We start from the raw sequence: 23,566 nt of genomic DNA, 5'->3' as shown, positions 1-23,566 counted from the left end.
ATTACTTTAGATTGAGATTTTTATTTGGACAGTCGTAACATATGGTTCTTTTTTCTTTTCGTAGAGAAAAAAAAAATCTCATTCTATTATTGTAGACAGAGAATCCCATTTACCGTAAGTTTTGCATATGCTTCAGACAGGTTTGTGATTTGGGTAACTCCCATCATAGCCCACTGAGAGGGCACCCATATGTAGCACAACAATACAAAACACATGAAAACTAAACAGACATTACTAGCACAGAGCAGTTAGATATTCATTCCTTTTACAGGATTTGATTGATAAGAGTGATGACAATCATGAGAACTGTTTTCTTAGGAAGATAGTCTGAGAAGTCAATATCTAAGAAGTCAATAATTCTTCAAGTCATTACAGATTCTACATCTAGTGATAGATTGTCAGTGACAAAACGCACCGTTTTTCAAAGACACACATCCCTCCCACAAGGGTAACGGACACCTAAAAGAAGAGCCCTTGAGAATGTGTGAGCCAGCTTTGTTCATTGTCTTGGAGGTCTAAATGACACGGAGCTCCATCACTAGTATTCATTAGAGGAATCAATGAGTCCACAACAGCGAAACAAATGTGCATGAGGCTCCGAAATGAAAATGGAACAATGCACTATTGCGTTGTTGTAATACATTATCACTTTAAGGTGAAGTTAGGTGATGCACCAAATGAGATCTCACAAGCTCAAAGAGGTTGTGGCATGGTAGCAAACATTCCAGCCTGCTGAAAAAGAAACAAAACTTGATTGCAGGCACATTACTGTCAATCATTTTGTGATCTCCAGGCCAAGCTGTAGTGGTGGTGTTAGTGAGATGCTTAAGGCATGATTGTTATGGTGAAGCGAAGTTCATCCTCCAGGTCTGTCCATCAGTGAAAATTCTACATTCATATTCAGTCCATCAGAAGAGCTTGGAGGACCAAAAACTCAACAATACACTCAAAATGTCCTTCCGAGGCTCTCGATTTAGTCTTCTACAACAAAAGGACAGGTTTCTGCAATGTCCACAAGTTGAAGATGAAGAGGGCTCATGTTTTCATGCATAACAATGAATTTAGGGTACAGGACACATCATACAGTCAACAACATTTGAACTGAACACTGGATGAAAAAGGAAGCAGAAAGGTTGACAAAACTGATGAGTGGCTGGGTCTCCATCATGATACCAGTGTTAAAGAACAACACAGTCCAAAACGGGTCTCTAAGTGCATGGTTAGCCACTGTATGTCACTGAATTGCAAGTCTGCACACAGTAAACGAAGGCTGAATAGACATATATATAAAAGAAATTAAATTATATGGCCTTACAAACATGAAAACTCCTCAGTGTTTCACTGAAAAGAAATCTTCAAGAGAGTGAAGAAATAAAAACCTGCTGACAAGCCTCTTCTTTTTTTTTTTTAAAGGAAAGAAACCATAAATTTGCTTTGTACATTCTTATGGGCTTTTCAAGTTTGAAGAAATTAAAAAAGGCAATGGTTTGCATTAGCTCATGCAATTAAACGTACAATCTTACGAGATATGTTATGAACTTGCCAGCAGTTATTAGTTACTCTTGGAATGATTAGGATATTGCATCCACAGTTTGCCATCTCAGATCTAGATGCAAGTTTTTGAAACCTCACTTTGAAACCTCTGTGCAATTTTCTTTTAAAATCGATTTCAAATTCCATACTGTACATAGTTTGTTTTACAGTACATATGCAAAATCATATTCAGACGCTGTAAAAATGTTTCCACAGCACAAAGAAAGAACATTTACACAAAATCTATGTACGTATATATACACACATGACTACACCCTAACCAACAGAAATGCATCATTAGGTTCTCTTTTTAAAATGGGTGTATGGTGATTATGTACAGAGGCAGGCACTATTGTTCCATTTCTAGATGCGTTTAGGCATATTTCAGTGATCTGTAGTCAATGGTCTGGCTATTAAAACCCTCAGACGGTCTTCGGTCATTTTTGACCGAAAAATTTTCTGTTTTGAATTTCTAAAAATCACAGCTTCATCAGAATGTTATGAAACTTGGTGACTTATGGCATTAGGTATGTGAATACAAAAAATGCTAAGTGGTCGTAAAAAAAAAAGTCACACTTGTGGTCTTCGGTCAAATATGACCGACCCATAGGTTATTAAGTGTTCTTTGTTATCATGCAGCAATACTTTTAAGAGGAACTTGTTCCAGTTGGGATGACTAGCTATACATTTGTCAGAGAATTTATACCTGTGCTTCTTTTAGGTTATGAAATGAACAGTGATAAAAGCTACATCGCACAGAGAGAGGGGACATAAATGACAAGGATAGATCCAGATATCACACATGCTTCTGCAATAATAATAACTCCACTAGATGGATAAGAGAGTAATTAATATTAGTTTATATGAAGTAAAATGTAAATGCATTAATGCATAAACCTATTACCCATCTACCCATTTTTAAACAGTTATTTTTAAAATCTAAAAGTAAAAGTGTGAAGATGCAGTTAAACAAGATTTTTTTGATTAATCGCGACAGAATTAAGAATATTACATGAATGTTGGTATACGTGAGATGGGACAGAGGAAAAAAGCGTAAACAATTACGAGTGTAAACCTGCAGCTGTGTGAACGTGCAGCCACAGTTCTCTTCAGTCAAGACCACGGCATGGGCCACACTGGCGAGGGAGAGGGACGTGACGAGATGATGTCACTTGATTCACTCCTCTAGCGGTCCCGTGAGGGTGTCGATGCAGGAGCTGTCAGTGTCTGAGGCCAGTGTCTGCTCCGTTGACATGGACGAGATGTCATTAATAGAGGACGACTGCGATGCAGTGGCGCTGCTGTTCACCGTACCTTCTACAACACACACAGAGCAACGCATCAAATGTCTAACATTGTTATATTTATTGAATGCAGAATGCAAATCTTTCATTGCGTTTCAAAATTGTTTTTCAGTAACTGACAGCAATTCAGTAGTCACTTAGCTAGCATTAGCATTGCTGTTCTTTGTGTATTTAAGTACTAAATCCTCAATGGTGTTAGATGCTACATTGCCATTTATCGACGTGGATCAGCATGATCGTCTCTTGAGTTTTACGTAAATTACACTGATAATAGTGAGTTTTAGACAGTGACAATTCATTCTCTTAACTGTCCAACACAAAAGAAGAATCTAGGACATCACTACTTGGTCATGAAATCTTTCCATCCTGCAGGGTTTGATGGTTACTTTTTTCCCCAAGGAGCACAAGCGCTCCTAAGTTGAAAAATTTAGGAGCGCATAAAAAAAACAATAAAAAAACCCCGTAAGCATTAGGGCTGTAACGATTAATCGTGATTAATCGAAATCCAAAATAAAAGTTTGTGTTTACATAATATATGTGTGTGTATTGTGTATAATTATTTTGTATATATAAATACACACACATGCATGTATATATTTGAAAAATATTTTCATTTATATACTCCATATATATTTTTATATGATTTATATTATATATAAATATAACTATTTTATATATAAATAACACATTTTTATTCAATATATACATGCATGTGTGTGTATTTATATATACAAAATAATTATACACAATACACACACATATATTATGTAAACACAAACTTTTATTTTGGATTTCGATTAATCGTGATTAATCGTTACAGCCCTAGTAAGCATTAAATAATAAAAGCACAACGTTTTTAAATATTTCTGCTTCTAAATATAATAATTAAGTAAAATAGTTCATTTATTTAACTGTAATAAACTGATTATTGTGCTAATACCAGTCAAATCTATATTTTGAACGTGTTAAATAAATGTTTTTAGTCTTTCCTTCCTGTGACGGGGCAACCCAGACAGAAGCTACAAGAGTTTAAGGAGTGTTGAATTAAATGCTAGATGGTTTTGTACGACCAAAATGCCAATAATAACCAGGTGAAAAAATCTTTGCATAATGAGGGACTTTTAATTATGAACAAGCCCGAAATGCACCAGGACTCTTATTTTGGAATTTGTACGCTTTACTATTGCTCATTCAAAAAGGTGATGGAGATGAAACGCACACTCTTACAACAATCTTAAAAAATATTACAATATAAGCACCATCAAGTACACATTGTCATAATTTATCAACAGTAATCATAAGCAATCAATTGGTATAATGGTGCTCAATTCATTGACACTGAACTGCTCTAAAACCACAAGCCTGTAAACGTGCAACAGTGCTGTCTTTGTACTTTGAAACGTGCAGCGCTGATATTTATTTAATAAAATCATAGTCTTTGGAAGTTTAATAATAATAACAACATTAGTCTGTAATCGCAATTTCAGTTTTTCCATCCTCTAATTAACTCTTGATCATTATGACGTTTGTTTACCATTTAAGATTTTTTATGACTTTCATGTCATTCCAGAAACCTTTTACAGTTCTCACACATCTATTTTTAGTCAAAAACGTGAGTGAAATGCTCAAAATGTCTGGCGTAAGGATGTTTACGCTGATTTTTTGACATTGTCAGTCTTTCTGGCTTCAGATCAATTCTGCTCGTCTTGTTTGAACGTACAGGTACTGATTCTCCCGTTGTCTCTGCTGGTACAGTATGATAATTTGCCACATTTTCAATATTCACCAAACTACAGTAGACCACACAATACCACACGGGTATCTATAGAGGCGGCAGCCACTGAGCATGAGGATTCTCTCAGGCGTTTAGTTAAACAGTGGTTACATCATATTATCATGGAGAAATACATTGAGGGGGTGATCTGCACCATAATTAAAACGCTTTTAATAGAAAATTATCATGAGTGTACACCATTCAAGTTGACTTCACAAAAACACGATTTATTTATTAATGTGTCAAACTTTTTAAATTAGCACCAAACTACTGAATGCACCTTAAATCACACATTTTATTTGAAATAAATGGGACTTATAGGTGACTAATAAATCTCTATATATATATATATCCTCTGCTCAGTAAAATTCATCAAATTTATTTAGAATTATTATTTTCATCTGTTTACAGTCCAGAGTCAAAATTCAACCCAATTTTTTTTATCAGTTTCAGCATTAATCATTGTCAACTAGACAGAGACAGCTGGATGAATACACAGATTTCACATTTGTACAAGTGACTCACCTAAACGCTCCTCTTTCAGGACTCCATTCTTGTTCCTCTCCTCCCAGTCCATTACTTCTTTATAAATCAGCTCTGTAGAGAGAGAAAACCCCAAAGAAAGCATAAGCAGAGTTTGTCCATTTCCATCTTTTTACAAATCACAAATAAAGCCAACTCAACCCTTCAGCATACATTAACTTATAAGGTCAAAACTGAAAAAACTACCCATTACTGTAGAATAAATGAGAATGCAAAAGATCTTCAGTGATCATTTCTGCTGTAGGCAGTCATTTTCCACAAGAAGCTTATAACTCAACAGGGAGTAGTGACAGCAGAGGGCATTTGTACCTTTCCACTGCTCAATGCTGTGTTCCCGCTCTTCCAACTGCTTGTCTGAAATCTGTGGAGGTGGCTGAACAAACAAAACAATCATTACAAGTCCTTCTCTCAAGGGAGAAGCTCCTTGGCATTGTACAAATGTCCCCTGTAAAACAGGTTCAGCTTGACAGGACAAAGTGACATGAAAGGATAAGAGTGCACTGACCGCATCGGCCTCGGCTGGGTCGTACCACACGTGGATGTAAGGGTGACTGAGGGCCTCCTGCACAGAGATGCGGCTTTCGGGGTCGATTACCAGCATCTTGGACAGCAGGTCTCGTGCTTGACTAGCTACATTAGGAACGATGTAAAAAGTAATTGTTTAGTACACCCTTAAGACTGTACTCAGACAGACAGCAAAGTAAGATAACAAAAAAAGTTACAGACATGGAAGATTTAGGATGTCTTACTTTTGATCTTGTCATGCTCGGTCTCTGATGGGAAGGCCCAGTCTGGAAAAAGCTCATTCAAACTGACTCCGGGAAACTGAGGTTTGTTCATCACGTAGTTCCTTACAGTCTCCATCAAGCGGTTCATGAACTCCAGCGACGGGGTTCCCAGTATCTCAATTACCTTATTCCACTGGTCAATATCTGAGATTGACTCAATTAAGGAGGTCAAGGGGAAAGATTCACATGGCATTGAAACCGAGAACAGCTTATTTTTCAACGACTAGGACAGACACAGATGGACAAAAAATAAAGTGAATATTTAATGAGACAAAGTATGATGAACTTTGCTAAAACAAAACCAGACAGGAAACATCAAGCATGTAACAATCACGAGTGAACGATACTTTGTAACAAGGACACATTAAAATAAAGTGTAACCTAGTTCTGCAGTGTATTATAAACATTTAAGTACAGAGTAGTATAAATAAACTCTTTCTACAGGGTTGGGGAAGTATTATGGTTTGGTTTAGTGTTAGTTGCATGTAATCATGTATAATTTATAGTCATTACTATAGTAACTACATGTAATGTGTACCAAGGAGGACACTGTAAAATAAAGTGTTACCTAAAACTATTTAGAGACAAGCAGTATGATGTCTAATCCATCACACCAGGGTTTCACACACTCAGAGTTTCATGATAAAACTGCAGGCAGTTTGTGAAAAAATTTAATAAAATTATACATGCATATATACACACACACACAATATACACTGCCGTTCAAAAGTTTTGGATCGGTAAGATTTTTTAAAATGTTTTTAAAAGAAGTCTCTCATGCTCACCAAGTGAGTTTATTTTTAAATAACTGTTTTCTATTTAAATATATTGTAAAATGCAATTTATTCCTATGATGGCAAAGCTGAATTTTCATCATCAATACTCCAGTCAGCAGAAATCATTCTAATATGCTGACTAATGCTCAAGAAACATTTAAAATTGTCATCAATTGTTGAAAATTGTTGTAACAATTTTGATGAATATAAAGTTCAAAAGAACAGCATTTAGCATTTATTTTAAATAAAATCGTTTGTAACATTATAAAGCTCTTTACTGTCACCTGTCACTTTTGATCAATTTAATGCATCCTTGCTGAATAAAACTATCCATTTCTTTCCAAAAAAACTGAACCCAAACTTTTGAACGGCAGCTTGTTACAAAAGCTTTCTATTTTTTATTTTCTATGCTTTAATGTGCTATATAAATGCATATTTTCACAGGTGATTATGGACAAGCTATTGAACCAGGATCAAGAGGATACGATCAGTGCCCTGGAATACGACGCTCCCTTTGACCATCTCACCCATGATGCAGCCCACCGACCAGATATCCACTGGCAAAACACAATCAAATAACAATTTTATTTGTATCTCTCCAATGGCTTTCAAAAATATTACTGACAAAAAATTAAATAAAAAAATAGCATTACCATTCTCCTTGTACTTCATGCCCAGGATGACCTCTGGCGCTCTGTAATATCTGGTCACTACGTAGGGTGTCATCATGAAGTTAGTGCAGGCGGTTCTGGCCAGCCCAAAGTCTAAAATCTTTAAAGTGCAGTCGGACATCACTACTATGTTACTGGGCTTCAGATCCTGCGGGGCAGAGGTGATACAGTCTCATACAGTCATGCTGAAAGACAATCTCACACGTTGGTATACTGTATGTCAAAAGGACATTAGAACACAGCTGGTGATGTGTCATGTTGGATTCGGTCTTTACTTATTGGAAGACAAAAATTTCATTATTTAAACCTGAGCTTGAAGCCGTTTAGTAGGTTACAAATTATACGAATGATCTGAATTTGTAAAACCATCTGAAAGAAAGTCCCCAAACACTCTTTTATAGCGGTGGCAGAGAGAATATTGAATGGAATTAAAGGGGTGGTTCAGGATTTTGGACATCAGACCTCATTTTCAAGTTAGCCTGGTTGTTATTCATCAGTGGAGACAGTTTTCAAAAAATTTCATCCAGTCCTTCCAGTTGCATAGTTCGCCGATGCTAGGCTAGCGCGAGTCAACAGTATCTGCTAGCCTGCCATTAAAAACAGTTTTACCCACTCCAAAGTACACCAAAAGCAAATAAATTATAACGGCAGACTGTCGATGTAAATGTCTGTTGAGAGAATAATGTTAGAAATCAAACTACCCTTTCATTGCATTGCAATAGTTACACTTTCCTCACTGTATTTATTAGCACAGTCTGCAGCAGCGGCGGAGTGATATTAAGTTACCTAGGCAACCGAGAGAGTCTCCACATGACGCAAGTGTATTTACCTGCCGCTGACACTCATCACTACAGAAGCAGAGTATATTTCACTAAGAAATCAACATAGGACTATGGCCACGTTTGAAAGCCATGCCAATGTTTCAGACTTTGGAGACGAGGAATGTGTTTTATTCAACGAACCGTACATGTATGAGCCGGAATACACTGACGAAGAACTAATCGAGATAGATACTAAAAGGGCAGAAATTGAACTGTAACGTTATCTCCACTAACGCTGTCATTGTCATTCTATAAGTTATGAAAAGGGACTAGCTTCATAGATAGCTATAGTAGCCTAACAAAAGTTATTACCTGTTCATCTGCTGTTGGTGCATCTGGAAAGACGGCTGGAACTGCATTCCTTGTCAGTGACTTATGAACGTTTCGATTATGGGGTTTTTCAAAGTCGTCTGGTCTAAAATAATCACTACAAATTCGCAACTTTAATAGTCTCTGCCGGTGTCTCGTTGTCAGTGTTGGGTGTAACTAATTACTAAGTAATTAGTTACTGTAATTTAATTACTTTTACCTCTAAAAAGTAAAGTAAGGGATTACTCTTAATTTTTCTGTAATTTAATTACAGTTACTTCTAATGTAATTGAGCTAAATACTGTGTATAGATCAATCCGATCTCACGGCAATTTGTATGCATTTTATGAGGTGGCTAAATCCTACGACCTCACTCGTACAAATTCGTATGAATTGGCCACCTTGTAAAATAAGTATAAAATGTCATGAGATCAGACTGGTATTAACTAGAACAATTCTATATAAAACAATAGTGGGTTAAACATCAATTTATTGTCTGATGTTAAAAAGTATATGTTTATTATTTAACCTTGGTCAGTTTAAGGATAATTCATGCAATTGTATAGAATTTATTTGGAAGAATTAAAACCGTTTCATGTCTATCCTTGTATTATTCAGATGGTTGAAGTTGATATGGGATTTAGAAAGTAATTAGTAATTAAAAGTAATTAAATACTTTTTAGAGTGAGTAATTAGTACAGTAATCTAATTACACTGTTGCAGAGGTAATTAGTAACTAGTAATTAATTACTTTTTTAGAGTAACTTACCCAACACTGCTCGTTGTCCAAGCATGGCCATCTATTTGGTTTATTTTTACAATTTCGAAATGCACAACGAATCACCATGTTGCCAATTCCTTAGTTTACAATCGAATGTTTTTCAATATCGTTGTTCAAGGCTACTACTAGCTAGCTAGACGTCCCGTCTGTAGTGCGCGCGCTTCTGTTCTGTGTTTACTTTTCGGCGCAGTACTACTAACCGGAGCAAAGTAAAATTCCGCCGCTGCTGAGAAACTAGTTCCTGTAAATGTAATGCGATCATTGAGATGTAAGAGTACCGGACCGGTACTTTGATTTCTAACATTATTCTCTCAATAGACATTTACATCGACAGTCTGGCGTTATAATTTATTTGCTTTTGGTGTACTTTGGAGTGGGTAAAACTGCTTTTAATGGCAGGCTAGCACAGATACCGTTGACTCGCGCTAGCCTAGCATCGGCGAACTATGCAACTGGAAGGACTGGATGAATTTTTTTGAAAACGGTCTCCACGGATGAATAACAACCAGGCTAACTTGAAAATGAGGTCCGATGTCCAAAATCCTGAACCACCCCTTTAAGTAAGGGTAAGAAGCATCGTTCGTGTGAGAAAGATTACTTTTATTGGGTGGTTGTTTTGAATTTGTTGAATGATCATTGTTTGTGTCTTAAATGTGTACAACATTTTTGTTTTTATAAGAAGGAACATTTTCATATTTGATGGAAAATTAAGTTCAATAAATCCATCCATCCATACAAGGTTATTATAGTTTAGAATTTTTCATTTCGTTTCAGTTAAAGGATAACTCTCGAAAATTGAACCTAGGCTCTTTTTGTTAATCTACCCGAGATAAACATTTGTGTAAAAGCATAATTAGAATGGAAACTCCAGTTTAAGTGTGACCGTATTTTCGTTTTCGGGTCAAAATGCCTTTTGAATGGGAGTGCATGGGGCACTACAATGAGAGCTATTTTTAAAACACTAAGGAGGCTCAACACAACATGAAACTTTGTTTGAAGTATCACCAGGGGCTCTACACATGAACTCGAGCATTGACAACATTGTTAGTGTACACAGAGTTTACCAAAAATAAAGATTTTGAACAGCTCACTGTGTTTCCGTCCACCGGCATTTTGTCAGTTAAAAAGTAGTCGATCTCCAAATGCAGCGTAATGAACTGACTCCATATGAGGAAAAAAATTTCATGAACTTGTAATTCCAATGAAAAGCATGATAACTTGGACACCTAGCTCATGGCAATATGTCATGGAAACAAGCTCTAGGAGGTTTCCATCTTTACTATCCTCATGTTACGTTGCATTCGGAGATCGACTACTTTTGACTGAAAAAATTCCAGCCACCGGAAACACTAACTGATAAAGTGAGTCGTACAAAACCTTTCTTTTTTAGTAAACTTTGTGTACACAAACAATGTTGTCAATGCTCAAGTTCATGTGTAGAGCCCCTGGTGATACTTCAAGCACACTTTCATGTTGTGTCGAGCCTCCTTAGTGTTTTAAAAAAAGGCAATTTTGATGCTATCATTGTAGTGCCCCTTGCACTCCCATTCAAAAGGCATTTTGACCGAAAACGAAAAAAATACAGTCAAACTTAAAAGTGGAGTTTCCATTCTAATTATGCTTTTACACAAATGTTTGACTCGGGTAGATTAACAAAAAAAGCCTAGGTTCAATTGTGGCGAGAGTTATACTTTACATATTCAGTTTAGTTTAACAACCATTAATTCCCACATCAGTTTTTGCTTAGTATTTGATGAAGTTAGTTTTTAGGTGTAGTTTTAGACATTTTTAGAGTAAAAGAAAACCCAATCACTTTATAAGCTCTATGAAATACTTAAATATGATTGGTCAATGGCAGCAGTCTGTGTTCACATATTTTTGCATAACGACCGCTGAACTGTACAATCAGACGTTTTTAGTGAAGTGGTACAAAGTCTTTCATATCACTTTGTAGACCGTTTCTTAGAAACTAAAGAAATTTCACTCAAATCCTTTATTACTTTTACATGTATTTATTAAGCAGCCATGTCAATAAGTGGGATCATTTTTATTCAAGGTGCAAAATTTTATAATGTTCAGTGTACCAAAAAATTTAACAGATATGTTTAGGTAACATGGTTATTTTAGTTTTATTAAGTTAAGTTTGAGGCTTACAGTTTTTCTAATTATTTTAGTTTTATTCTTAGTGAACTGCCACACGAGTTGTAGTTACATCTCACCCTGTGAATGATGCCAGCTGAGTGTAAATGTCTGATGCCACACAGGATCTGGTAGAGCAGGTAAGACATCCTCTCATGGTCCAGGTCCATGTGGATCACCTGACAAAGGCTAGCATCCATCAGCTCCATCACCAAGTACCTGAGGAGAGAAACCAGATTCATCAGGGTTTTCTGTGCTCATGTACAGCTCATGCATAGTACTGGCTAGCATAAAACAAGCCAAGGTCCCAAACTTAATACATTGAGTCAGCAACACTTTTATGAAACAGCAATAGAAGTGCTGTTGTCAGGAGTTGTAATTAATCTTGATTTAATAACATATCATTTTCTATCCTAAAGCTGTAATTATCACATGCAGGAGTAGGACAGTGCAATTCATCAGTTCCTCTAGCGATTGCATTGTGGTTTCACCAAAACTATGAATATTAATAATCACACGAGGGCCAAAGCACCAATAGACCCTGCGGCTATACAAACTCTGCTTGTACTAAATTACAAGGTAAACGCATAAACTCAAAACTTACAAATCCTGGAACTCTTCTAATGACTTCTGAGGCGTGAAGACGTTAAGCAAACAGATGATCTAAAAAAAAAGAGAAAAAAAAAAAAGTGAAACATGATACAACAAATCTGTAATAATCTACCCATAAGAATCAACCTGACAAGTTCAACAAAGGCCAGGGTCTCACAGCCTGATTTTCAATGATAAGCATCGTAGTGCCTGGAGAATTGGCCGCTATCAAATGAATAATTTAATCAAATATGCTTACTGGTTGCAGATTAATCAATATGAGTATATCATGTACTAGATTCAATATACTTATCAATCCAAAATTGAAAGAAATGTTTAAATTATTTTATTTGAGTATTTTCCATTATTATTAACAGTAATTACGGTACCGCTAAATTAAATTTAAGTTCATATTGAACAGTCTAAATGTTTTAAAATACAGATGACTGAACAATTATTTAGAAAATACCAACTGCAGGCCACCATTTACATGTATTCAAAGCCCTCCACAAAGTCATTAATGTAAAAAAAAATGTCTCGTGTCTCAGGCAACATTCGCGCTTTTGTTTTTTATGAAACCCATTAAAATCCCATTCTGACTATACAACAACAACAATAATAATAATTATTACCATTAAATTAAGTGACTATCTTGATGAATGGGTCACTGAATCATTCCTTCAACCGTTTTGTTCAAAAATGCTATTTATTCAGGAACAAAACAGTAGTGCGTTTCTGAGATGTGCTGCAAAAAATATTTAAATAAAAAAAATAAAAAAAAATTATGGAGCAATAGTAAAATTGCAATACCAATATTCATGGCTGTCGTAATTTCGTGAAATTGATAAATAAAAAATTCTAACTCTATGTTAATCCAAGAATTACATCTGAATTCAGGTTATGCCAATTTTGTGTTTATGTGGTACTCCTGTTCTTATTTCTTAACTTCACATTGTTTTCTTAAGAGTGACAGGCAATTGGAGAGAGAAATATCAGAGGTAGTTGTTTAGGCCATTACTCCTCTGACATTTTTAACCTGTGAGTGTGACAAAAGTCTGACATTCCAGCAAAAAAAGTCTGTAGGAGCGACAGCCCTGACCAAAATAGAGTCGCTTGAGTCAGTTCAAATTGTACCTACAAGAGGAAGAGTGCACTGTTAAGGGGACGTACGTTCTTGTGATTAACACACTTGAGCAGAACCAGCTCCCTGTAGGCCCTCTTCGCATGGGTCTGGTTCTGAAAGGGCCGGCTCAGTTTCTTCACAGCAACTGGAATTTTAAGTACGGTGTCCAGAGCGGAGCTTAATGGGGCAGAAAAACAGGCACACTGAAATAATCACAATCATCACTGTAGTTTGTTTGTTTTTTAACGCCATGCCAGCTTCTGTGGCTATTTTAATGGTGAGAAATATCTATGGTAAAACTATATCAGGTTTTTACCATTTATTTATTTAAAATATATATATAAAAATATATATAAAAAACGATATTAACTAATATAATAACTATATATTACTATATTTGGTTTATAATAATAAGAATCTTAAAGTAATAATATACAAAAATAATAATAACAAAAGAGAAGTACAAAAAAGAAATGCATTCATTAAAGAGAAGTACATTCAGATATAAAATACAAAAATAAAAACTTATCAAAACAATTCAATAAGTTAATACTAAATAGAATAGAAAAAATATTTAGAAGTGATCAAATAAAGCTACCCTAAAAATGTAGTTGAGGGAAGACTTCAAAACACTGGTAAACTTCAAAAGAATTAACTCCGGTATCTCACAGGGTTAACCAGCGCAATCTAATAAAACATGCTTCTATAATAAAGAGCATGATTCATCATTGTAGTAACCATCATCAGTGGTTCAAACATGATTAATATCCATATTTGTGCATGGGCAATGTCCTATTGTACCTCAATCCCCTTTTAAATGTCATTACTGTATCGTACGGTTTAGTGTCCATCTCCTGCACTTGGATAAACAATTTAGACATGCAGCTGGCTGTAAAATCCCCCTTATTATTACTGCAGCTATAAACCAGGGATCCAAATCTCTAATGAGACATTCAGGGTCAATGACAAAATCACATCTGCTGCGTTCATGACAAATGGAGACAGGCGATGCCTAATGGGATGTGTGATGATGACATCATTAGTATGGAGGCAGATAAAACTCTGCTAATTCCAGCCGCCCACTCACCAGACGATACCCTGGGCGCCGGATCCGATGGCGCGGAGCTGCTGGTACCTCCTGAGCACCGTAAAGGTGGAGTCCCCCACCTGCACGCTGTAAAACTGTCCCTCCCCCTCGGTCATGGCTCCTCCCAGTGACTACCGTGAGACAAATTAAACCTGAGAGAGAAGGAGCGCAGTGGATGAGAGAGATGAAGAGAGATGATGCGAGACGTGACAGCGATGATCGCATACTGAGCTCACTCCCCCGTGTTTACTGCACCGTGTGGGGGGATGACATTGCCGATGACTCATCCAAGGAGAATCAGATATAATGCATAGCCATACTGAATGACACAGGATACCTATAGGATGCCATTAGAGAGTCAAGCCAGAGATAGAGCACAGAGATAAAAGCATTGGTCCACTGAAAGGCCATTCTTGATGCATTTAAACAAACATAAAAACTACAAACAAGTGATATCTATCCTTCATACACGTCCCTGACCTTACCAATCAAAGCTTACATCCTTCTCTAATTAGCTACAGTTAGGGATTTGAACAAACAACTAGGGGTGTAACAATACACAATAACGGTTCAGTATACATTGAAGTCTCGGTTCTGTGTTTTCGGGTACAAAAGGGGGAAAAACAGAATTGCTTATTTTTTCTTTGTCATTAAACACTGGTCACTGAATTTTAAAGCGCTGAAGCGCAATAAGCAGCAAAAGAGAACTAATTTTGCTATATGCGCGTGCGGTCAATGAGACTGTTTCTCAATCTCAGCACTGCCTGAGAAGCCAATGTTTATAAAGCGTGCGAGAACTTAACTAGGTGCTTTTTGCCGACTAATTGGGCTTGAGCGGTTATATACACATACTTGAGTCAAAGTGACCATGTCTTTGCAAGTAAACAGTAATTTGTGTCTTAATTTAACGTAAACGGTTGAGAAAGAATACACACAAGTATAATGGATCCATGCAGTCGGCCTTAAAATGGCAATCCAAAGTTACCTGCTGTTGTTATTAATGATAATCAATCAACAAAAAAAAGTGAAAATCTCACTGCTCTTGACTGAAACACTTTTGTAACGTTAATAATAAATGTATATTTCATTTACACAGTGAAGACTATCCAGTGGTTTTTTTTATACATTTGATTACTGTTACATACAATTTATGTAGGCTAGTATTTCTTATTTCTAGTGCTTGAAGTTTTCAGGTAGGTCTATTTAATTTGTTTCTTTGTTCTAGTACTTTGTTTTCCTATATGCTTGAAATTAGTTTCTTTCTTTATCACTGTTTACCAGTAAGATTGAGTTTTATTTACTTTACTTAGGCTTGTAGTCTATTAGTTTTGTGATATTAAATGGTGACCAGAATTATGAAATTCATCATCGAAATCATCAAAAATAACTATATTGTGATATATATAGTTTTCGTGAAATAAAATGACTCATATCGTGATATAAGATTTTGGTCATATCGCCCACTCTACCAGCATGTGGCAGTAGTCTGTATTTATCATTCAAAAATGGAAGCCTAAAGAGCAAACAAGGCAAAACAAAGCTGTGCTTGCTTACCATTTTGCCCTCTTTGTCGTTTGCATGCTTACATCGCTTTCTTTTTTCTTCTCCTGCACTGGCTCACTAAGCTGAAGTCAATCAGAGTGATCTCTCACAGACGTTTTTGCCAAAAAGCAGCTGGAAAAACTAGGCCGACAGAAACTCGATGAGACTCCATGCTTTTGCGAAAAGGTGTGATATTACTCAATGGACGGCGTGCCCATGGTAGACATGGCGTAACAATGTTTTGAGAAACTACGAATCTAGTTGCTTCTACTCTTTATATCCTGTCAAATGCACTGATGCAAACAACTTTTTCTTTTTCTTTTTGTGTCATCTGACAAACTCACTGTGGGAGTCTGAATCTTAAGCTTGTCTTTCATGTCCTCTTTCTCTTCTGAGATCAAGAGCAAAAACTACATCACAGCAAACACTGACTGAACCTTTTGTCTTTTTAGAGGAAATGCCTTCAAATATCAGAAATATCATGCTACCTGATAAACAGGTTCTCCTGTGGGATTCAGTGTTTCTGAGGGATCCTCTTTCTGCTTTTTCCAGTCATTTTTTATGCAACAAAGAAAAATCCCAAAGTGATTTGAAACTTCCATTTTAACATGTTCAACATCCTTCAGTGACTCATCAGTAAACCAAACCAAGATGAAGTGCTATGGTTAGATAACTTTCACGCCAATAATAGACAAAGCTGGCACGGATATACTAAAAACAAAAAAGATTCAACAGTGAGCTGGGACTTAAATGTTAAGCTGTTCCTTAAAGCCATTAGATCCAATTTCACCATGGATAAACAATATCCATTTTTAAAGCAAGCCCAATAATCCAATATTGTAATGGAGCCGAGATAAAGCATCACAGTGTTTGATGTGTAAATCCAGACTACAGGAACTGATACAGGAATCAGTCACTGAAACATCACGGTTTGAAGCACGTTTACAATCTTAACCCATATGTTCCTACAACTAGATACAACTCTTCATTAGTGAAAGAAAATTAAAAATCCGACCGATATCTGGTTTAAATGTATTTATATTTATAATTATTTTAATCAATATTTTTAATCTATAATATGCATTTAATATTTATATAACAATGTCAAATCAGTTGTGATGCTTACCGGTAAGTGAATTTAGCATCACAACTGTGTAATATAGCATAAAGATATAGGCTACACATACGAATAAAAGTAATAATTTAGATAAATATTTAAATAAATAAACGATTTTAAACAACACAGCACTTTAATAAATCTTTGCAATAATCTAGTGCGATCTCTAAGTTAGTGCTAGATGACATCAAAATGAATATAAAACAACAGGCTGCAACAAGGATCCACTGATAAATACCTTTACGATATATATCACTGTCAATCATAGAAATTTCAGGAGCGACTCGCGGAACAATGTAGCAACAATTTTTTTTCTTAGCAATTTGCCGTGCAGTTTTTATACTCTACTACGCTTTACCCACCCTGTTTTATAAAAGGCCCACCCACTTAAATATTTCTGGCGTCGCCTCTGGCAATGAGAGGTATGTCTCAATCTCCGTCCGGCGTGGGTAAAATATTTTTCAATGAAATTCAGGCACTGAATTAATGTCTGTAAAAATCCTGATTGGAGCATCCCTATAATTCTACATAATAAAACGAAGGCTTCAAATAGATCACCAGTATCGGCAGATACTGCTACCCGTGATCGGCTCCAAAACTCCTGATCGGTGCACCATTATCTTCAGCATGTGCAATCGCCGATACACAATACTATACGTTTACAATTACAACTTTTTATATGCATACTTTTATTATCGCAGGAAATGGCGCATACCAATTTTTTTCCATTTTGCAAGAAAAGACAGAGTTGGTGATAAAGAAAAATCTCACGTCTCAATATTGGAAATATTTCAGTTTTAAACCAAGGCAAGCCATTGGACATAACACAAGCAATATGCAAACTTTGCACAAGAGTTATGGCAGTGAACGAGTTAAGAAGTTTCAAATCACAGTCAACTATTCACTACAGTAAGTGAAAGAACTAGAGACTGACCAGCTTTTGACATCTGATGCTGCAATAACGGCACATATTCTCTCAGAATATACATCAACACATGCTGGTAACAGTAAATGCCTTCATTTAATTACTTAATTCTCTTGTGGCCAATCCGCAGCGAAAAATATTAGAAGATAGGTATTTTGTTTTAAAGGGGTCATGACATGTTTTTTTTTATTTATTATTATGTTTCCTTAGGTGCAATTATAGTATTACTATAGTTTTTTTTACAAAAAACTTTTAAAATGTAGTGATTTATGACCTTTTCCCACCCTGTTTCTCATCCTCTGATTCAAACAGTCTGTTTTGGGGGTGTTTCCCCTTTAAGAGTTCAGTGTTAACGCCCACTGTTATGATTGGCTAACGTCAGTGCCTATGCATCAATTATTAACGCCCCCAGCCAGAACATTTGCGCATTCAGCGTATTTAAAAAGTAGTTTAAAGTTTTAAATACATTACTTACAGTTTGCGTCGTCGATGTTGAGCCCAGAATAGTCGGCACGGACTTATCTTTGAGCAACAGTTTTCTGGCAAAGCCAGCATCATTTTGGGATTTGTTCTCAAAACAGTCATCCATCAAATGTATAGAACAAACGCTTAAACTAACACTGCCGTGACTGAGACGTCCGCAAAAAATAAAGTGCATCCATTTTTCCCTGACGACTAGATCTTTCGCAGCGTGTTCAAAGATGTTGTTTGTCCACAGCCAGGAACAGCACATCTGCGTGGCATCGTAATTTCCCTGTACACAGACCCACTCGCTGTCCGTCGACTGAACACTTGTGAGGCGCGCAGCGCGCGGGCGCGACAATGATACGAAATAAGCGTAGTTGCCTTGCGCTTTAAGCAGGGATGGAAATTAGCACCAGCCACCAGCCAAATGCTGGTGATTTTGTGTTGTGGCTGGTAAACTCGCTTCACCTACCAGCCACTGTAGCATGCGGTTTCACCCGGACACTTTTAGAGGAGGCACATCTTGAGATTTTACCCTATGGAATAAACGGTAGATCTTGTAGTATTAATTTTCACATGCAGTTACACATTGTCGGTTAAAAACAAGAAAGTGGCTGGTAGATTTTGGAATCCACCAGCCACAGTGGCAGGTGGACAAAAAAGTTAATTTCCATCCCTGGCTTTAAGCGTAGTTGTCTTGTGCTGGAGGCGGTCTATATGCAAACGCTGGTACGTCACTTTGTACCGTGACGTCACTTCTTACCATGGATCCAGAACGAGCTGTATTTAGAGCTTGATTAAATAAATGATTCGTTTATAATGGGGAGGAAGTCTTAAGCTATGAAACTTGCAGGACGTTTTAATGGTACAAAGACCTCTTATATACCAAAAGATCAAGGCAAATTTGGTTTCTCATGTCATGACCCCTTTAAACAAGTTCTTTTTGAAATTTGTGTTTAAAATAAAGCTGCTCTTAATTTTCATTGAAGACTGATTAATGCAGTGTTCGGACCCATTACAGACTGTCACTGCTATAATATTTGAATTACATAATCAGGGCTTGACATTAACTTTTTTTGCTCACCAGCCACTGTGGCTAGTGGTTTAACAAAGTTACTAGTCACTGAACATTTTCGCTGGCCACAATTCTGACATTGATATCATGGGAAATAACATGGCCATATAGATATTTTAATATCATCTCATAATTTGGCAGCAGGAATATTAGGCTGCTGTTACACTGATCCATAATACTGTTAACTTACACGTGTTTACGTTCACTTAAAACATAACTGACTGGGTTTACGTGAATACTTGCCAAGACCGGTATTTTGTAATTATTTTGCATGTAACACCAACAATATTCATCAGGTGAAAATAAAACGAGTGAGGAGGTTTGTGTGTCAACTCGCTAACGGAGAGCGCAGCTGCGGAAAATGAGCATTGGAAGCGTTTCAGATATTTCAGTATCTATATGTATCGAAAAATCTATATTAATATTGGAATATTAATTTAATAATAATAGTAGCCTAATAATAATATTTAATACATTAATTGGAAATGCCAAATCCTCTTGATAATCGCATATCATTGTCTATCGGCACAACCTAATCTCTGCTCAAGCAAAAGTATTCGGCTGATCTTGTGGTGTACAACAAGAAAAAGCTTGAGCAACATGATGCTAGAACACTCTCCCTCCGCACAGACTCCACGGCCGTATGAGTGGTACATGAGTCAGCTTATGCCCAGCCTGAATAACAGTCATGCAGCGCTAAAATCACAGTCAAAACGGCCTGCCCTGTTTTAGCATGCTGCCGCCAACAGGACCGCTAGCCTGAATTTTATTTTCCGTTTCAGGGCCATGTTTCCACATACGGGAGAAAAAGAGCATTTTGTCAATGCATCCCTGACCATTACAACTAAACTATAATCCTGACAAACATGGCAAATGGGAGGACAGCTGTGGAGAGATATGATCCAGACAAAATGAGTTGGATGTTGATAAGATGAGACTAAGTATTAGTATCTCATAAGCAATGTAACTAATTCTCTAACTAGGTTGCTGTTAAAATGCATGAACATTAGGGCAGTGCTGCCAGGCTCTCTGAGATGACTTCATTGTTACAAAATAACAAATGCATATGTCAGTCAAATTAGATACAATAAGATGCATATTCTCTCTAACGGTGGTGACTGGTGGGCCGTGACCTGAAAACGGGCCACAGCAGGTCTATTATCACAGGGCCACAGACTGCAGAGAAAAACAACCCTACAGTACAAATAATAAAATGCTCTATATTTGCACATTATTAAGATAAAAAAGGCATATCAACATTTAAGCAGATATGTTTCCTATATATCAAACTCAACAGTATTTAGGCACAAATGCATCTGTCAGTTGGTTGAAAGCTAGTCAAACACGGACAGGTTGTGTGACTCTCACGCTTATCTTCAACAACAATGAACAAATCTACAGGTATAAAAAAGTTAAAAGAACATTCAAACAAGGAAATACAGGTTCACTTGCAGAATAAATATGCCGACCGCAATTTGTTTTGTGCAATGAAATAACCCTTTTACTATCATGTTATAACTGCGATGAAAAAGTAGTTGCGACAGATCTTTTCTTCTTTACTGTGGCAACCGAGTATAACAGATTATCGAGGAAAAAAAGTAGCGTAGGGTTCTATTCATCTGTGATTGGATTTTGAGATAAGCGTACTAAATGAATGGAGAAGCCTGGCATTCGTCATCACAACAAAGACTGACGTTTTCACCAGAAGATTGAGGTATGACATTTCGATTAAAAATTACGAGGTCAAATTTAAAATCAATAAATACACATGGACAATTGGACACATGGACAATAATTCACAATAAAATCAATAACATGCATAGCTTATTTCACTTCATGGCAACTTAATTTTGAATACATACTGTTGTGTACTCAGTTCATGGTTATATTAACATGTTAGATTGTAAAGACAGTAAAATCTAGAACCTGAAACAAAAACCAGAGTTAATAACTAGACCTACTTGTTGTCAACAAAAAGACATTTCATTGAAAATTTCAATGAGCACAAGTAGTTATCCTCAGGCCTGTCACAATAACAAGTATACTAAAAAAAACTATGAATAAAAAGCATGCGGGTCATTGACAAATAAAGCTTAAAAAATTGTTTATAAATTATACAATTTTGTTTATATGAAAGGTTTTGAACCTAAAATTATACCATATATGACACCATTTTAATTACTGTAGTTTTCTTAGTCTGTTCATCTGTTTGAACGGTTGCACCACCTGACATTTTTGGAAAATGAAGTGTTATAGGTCATGAATTTTTTGAAAAAATTTAAAATGAAATGCACTTGGACAAACAAATATGCACGTCATGTCATTGACCTATGTGCTAAATGAAAGCTTGCTAAATCACTAAACATTTAACATGTCATCATATACAAGCCCTAAATGGAAAAAGAGAACATCTGCTGAGACATGTGAACTAGGGGGATTCATACAAAACTTTTTATTTTAATTTGGTCAGTTACACTGGACTTAACGGACGCCACATAAATGAATTGCGAGGTTAAAATGAATGTCTTACTCTTGACTGGCAGTATGTCAACACATTCCAACTGTTCTTGCATCACAACACTTCTACTGCCCTCATTCAGATCCCTGACCTCTTCTTAAGATTATATATACGGAGTTCTATGAAAAATTATGAATACTAAATACAAACCCAGAGATTATTAAGTGTAGTTTCAATGTAGCACAGTGCAGTGCACCACCACGTTATAAAGTCAGGTCAGGCTCCTGCCAGGTTGCACTCGCTCCATCACAGCAAGCTAGCGTTAGTCCTCCAATAGCAGCTAGCTACACATCCAAGCAAAAGATACACCACACCAGTTAATCACTCACGCATAAAAGAAAATGCATTTACAGTAACAAACGCTCGTCCTAGGCTCGTTCACGTGTCTGCGAGTCACACTTGATTCGGCCTGATCCAGCGCGAGGCCAGAGCTCTGCTGCTGCAGATGTGTCGCGCGCTCAGTCCTGCCAAACTCCCGGCGAACTGCCACTTCGAGACAACACTATCGCACAAACACGCGCGTTCAAGACGCTCGTTTGTAAAAACATGAAAGCACGTGTTCTTGTTCGCTAACAGAAATAGACGACTGTCTGAGGTGGATGAATTCTCGCTAGCTCGCTGTGTGCTTACCTCCTCTTCTTCTTCTCCTCGCTTTCTCCAGTTCACTCCCATGCATACATACACACGCAGGCACGCCAGCAAACAGATCCCCTGGACCGCGGAAGTGTCGGCGTTTATCGCTTCCACATTAAACACCGTCAGCCGAGATGATGGTTAAATCAGATTTTCCCCTATTTTAAGAGGCTTGGCAGTGAAGTCCAGAGCGTGGCATGACTGCAGGGGCGGAGGTTGGTGGTGGGACAGTTATTTTTCGACGCCTCTCTCTCTCTCTCTCTCTCTCTCTCTCTCGAGCGCGCGCTGGGCAGGGATGACGTAATGGCGCGCTCGTCAGGTCAAGTTGTAACTTTTGATGCAGCCTGTTGTAGGAAGACATTCATTATTGATATGATATCATGTAAGGTGTAACTATAACTTTTAAAGATAATAATTTAGGACACTACGAATCTGATTCTTTTTTCAATGCTTGTTTTGTTTTAAACGTATCGTCCCTGCAAATATTATATTTAAGTTCACACACAACAAATCATTATTCTTGTTTTTAAAATAATTTAAACAGTTTTTCAACACCATTTCATCTTCAGTAGGCTAAATAAGAAAGCAAGAAGAAATGTGCTCTGTTCAGAGTAGTGTGTTTATTATAAATCATTACAACTTTCATTTGCAATGCATTTAATTTGTATTGATGCAGGTGCAGGCTATACATTTTCTTTTTTCTTTTCCCTCCTATCTTTATTTATCTTTTTCTGTCATTAGCAAATTATTGTTGACAATTTTTTTCTATAGTCTGTTGACAAGGGGTGTATTACTGTTAAATGTTGGTTATTATAGCTATACACACAAATTGTGTATCATAAACATGTCAACTTTTTATTTTTTTTGTATTAATAAAAAAGTTATGTGCAGAATCAGATGGATTAAGGACGTGCAGATGGATTAAAGTGCATCATATCCAGTCAATTTGAGATTGTGTCTCAAAGACAATTGACTCGCTGTCTAAACGTCATCCTGACTATAATGTACTGTATGCAGTGCTCACTCAGACCTCAGCCTGCACTCCAGCTTT

At 36.7% G+C, this 23,566-nt stretch overlaps 1 protein-coding gene across 2 annotated transcripts; it reads right to left on the bottom strand.

Annotated features, from left to right (window-relative positions):
• Positions 1-3: 3 nt before the first annotated feature.
• On the bottom strand, positions 4-22,791 carry mapk9 (mitogen-activated protein kinase 9). 2 transcript variants are annotated; one of them, XM_079585280.1, is made up of 12 exons: positions 22,513-22,791; positions 14,241-14,392; positions 13,201-13,330; positions 12,044-12,102; positions 11,520-11,658; positions 7,372-7,537; positions 7,204-7,275; positions 5,904-6,086; positions 5,660-5,784; positions 5,464-5,527; positions 5,137-5,208; positions 4-2,850 (listed from the first exon to the last, which is right to left on the bottom strand). In XM_079585280.1, exons 2-12 carry the CDS (start codon positions 14,354-14,356, stop codon positions 2,711-2,713), a joined length of 1,266 nt encoding a protein of 421 aa, XP_079441406.1. In that variant the 5' UTR covers positions 14,357-14,392; positions 22,513-22,791; the 3' UTR covers positions 4-2,710. The 2 variants fall into 2 exon arrangements, with proteins under 2 accessions (XP_079441406.1, XP_079441407.1); XM_079585281.1 differs by having other exon boundaries at positions 5,464-5,515; positions 22,513-22,789.
• Positions 22,792-23,566: the final 775 nt, after the last annotated feature.

Source organism: Phoxinus phoxinus (genome assembly GCF_949152265.1).
Source record: "Phoxinus phoxinus genome assembly, chromosome: 17".
Lineage (NCBI taxonomy): Eukaryota > Metazoa > Chordata > Actinopteri > Cypriniformes > Leuciscidae > Phoxinus > Phoxinus phoxinus.
This window is presented reverse-complemented; position numbering and strand designations above follow the sequence as displayed.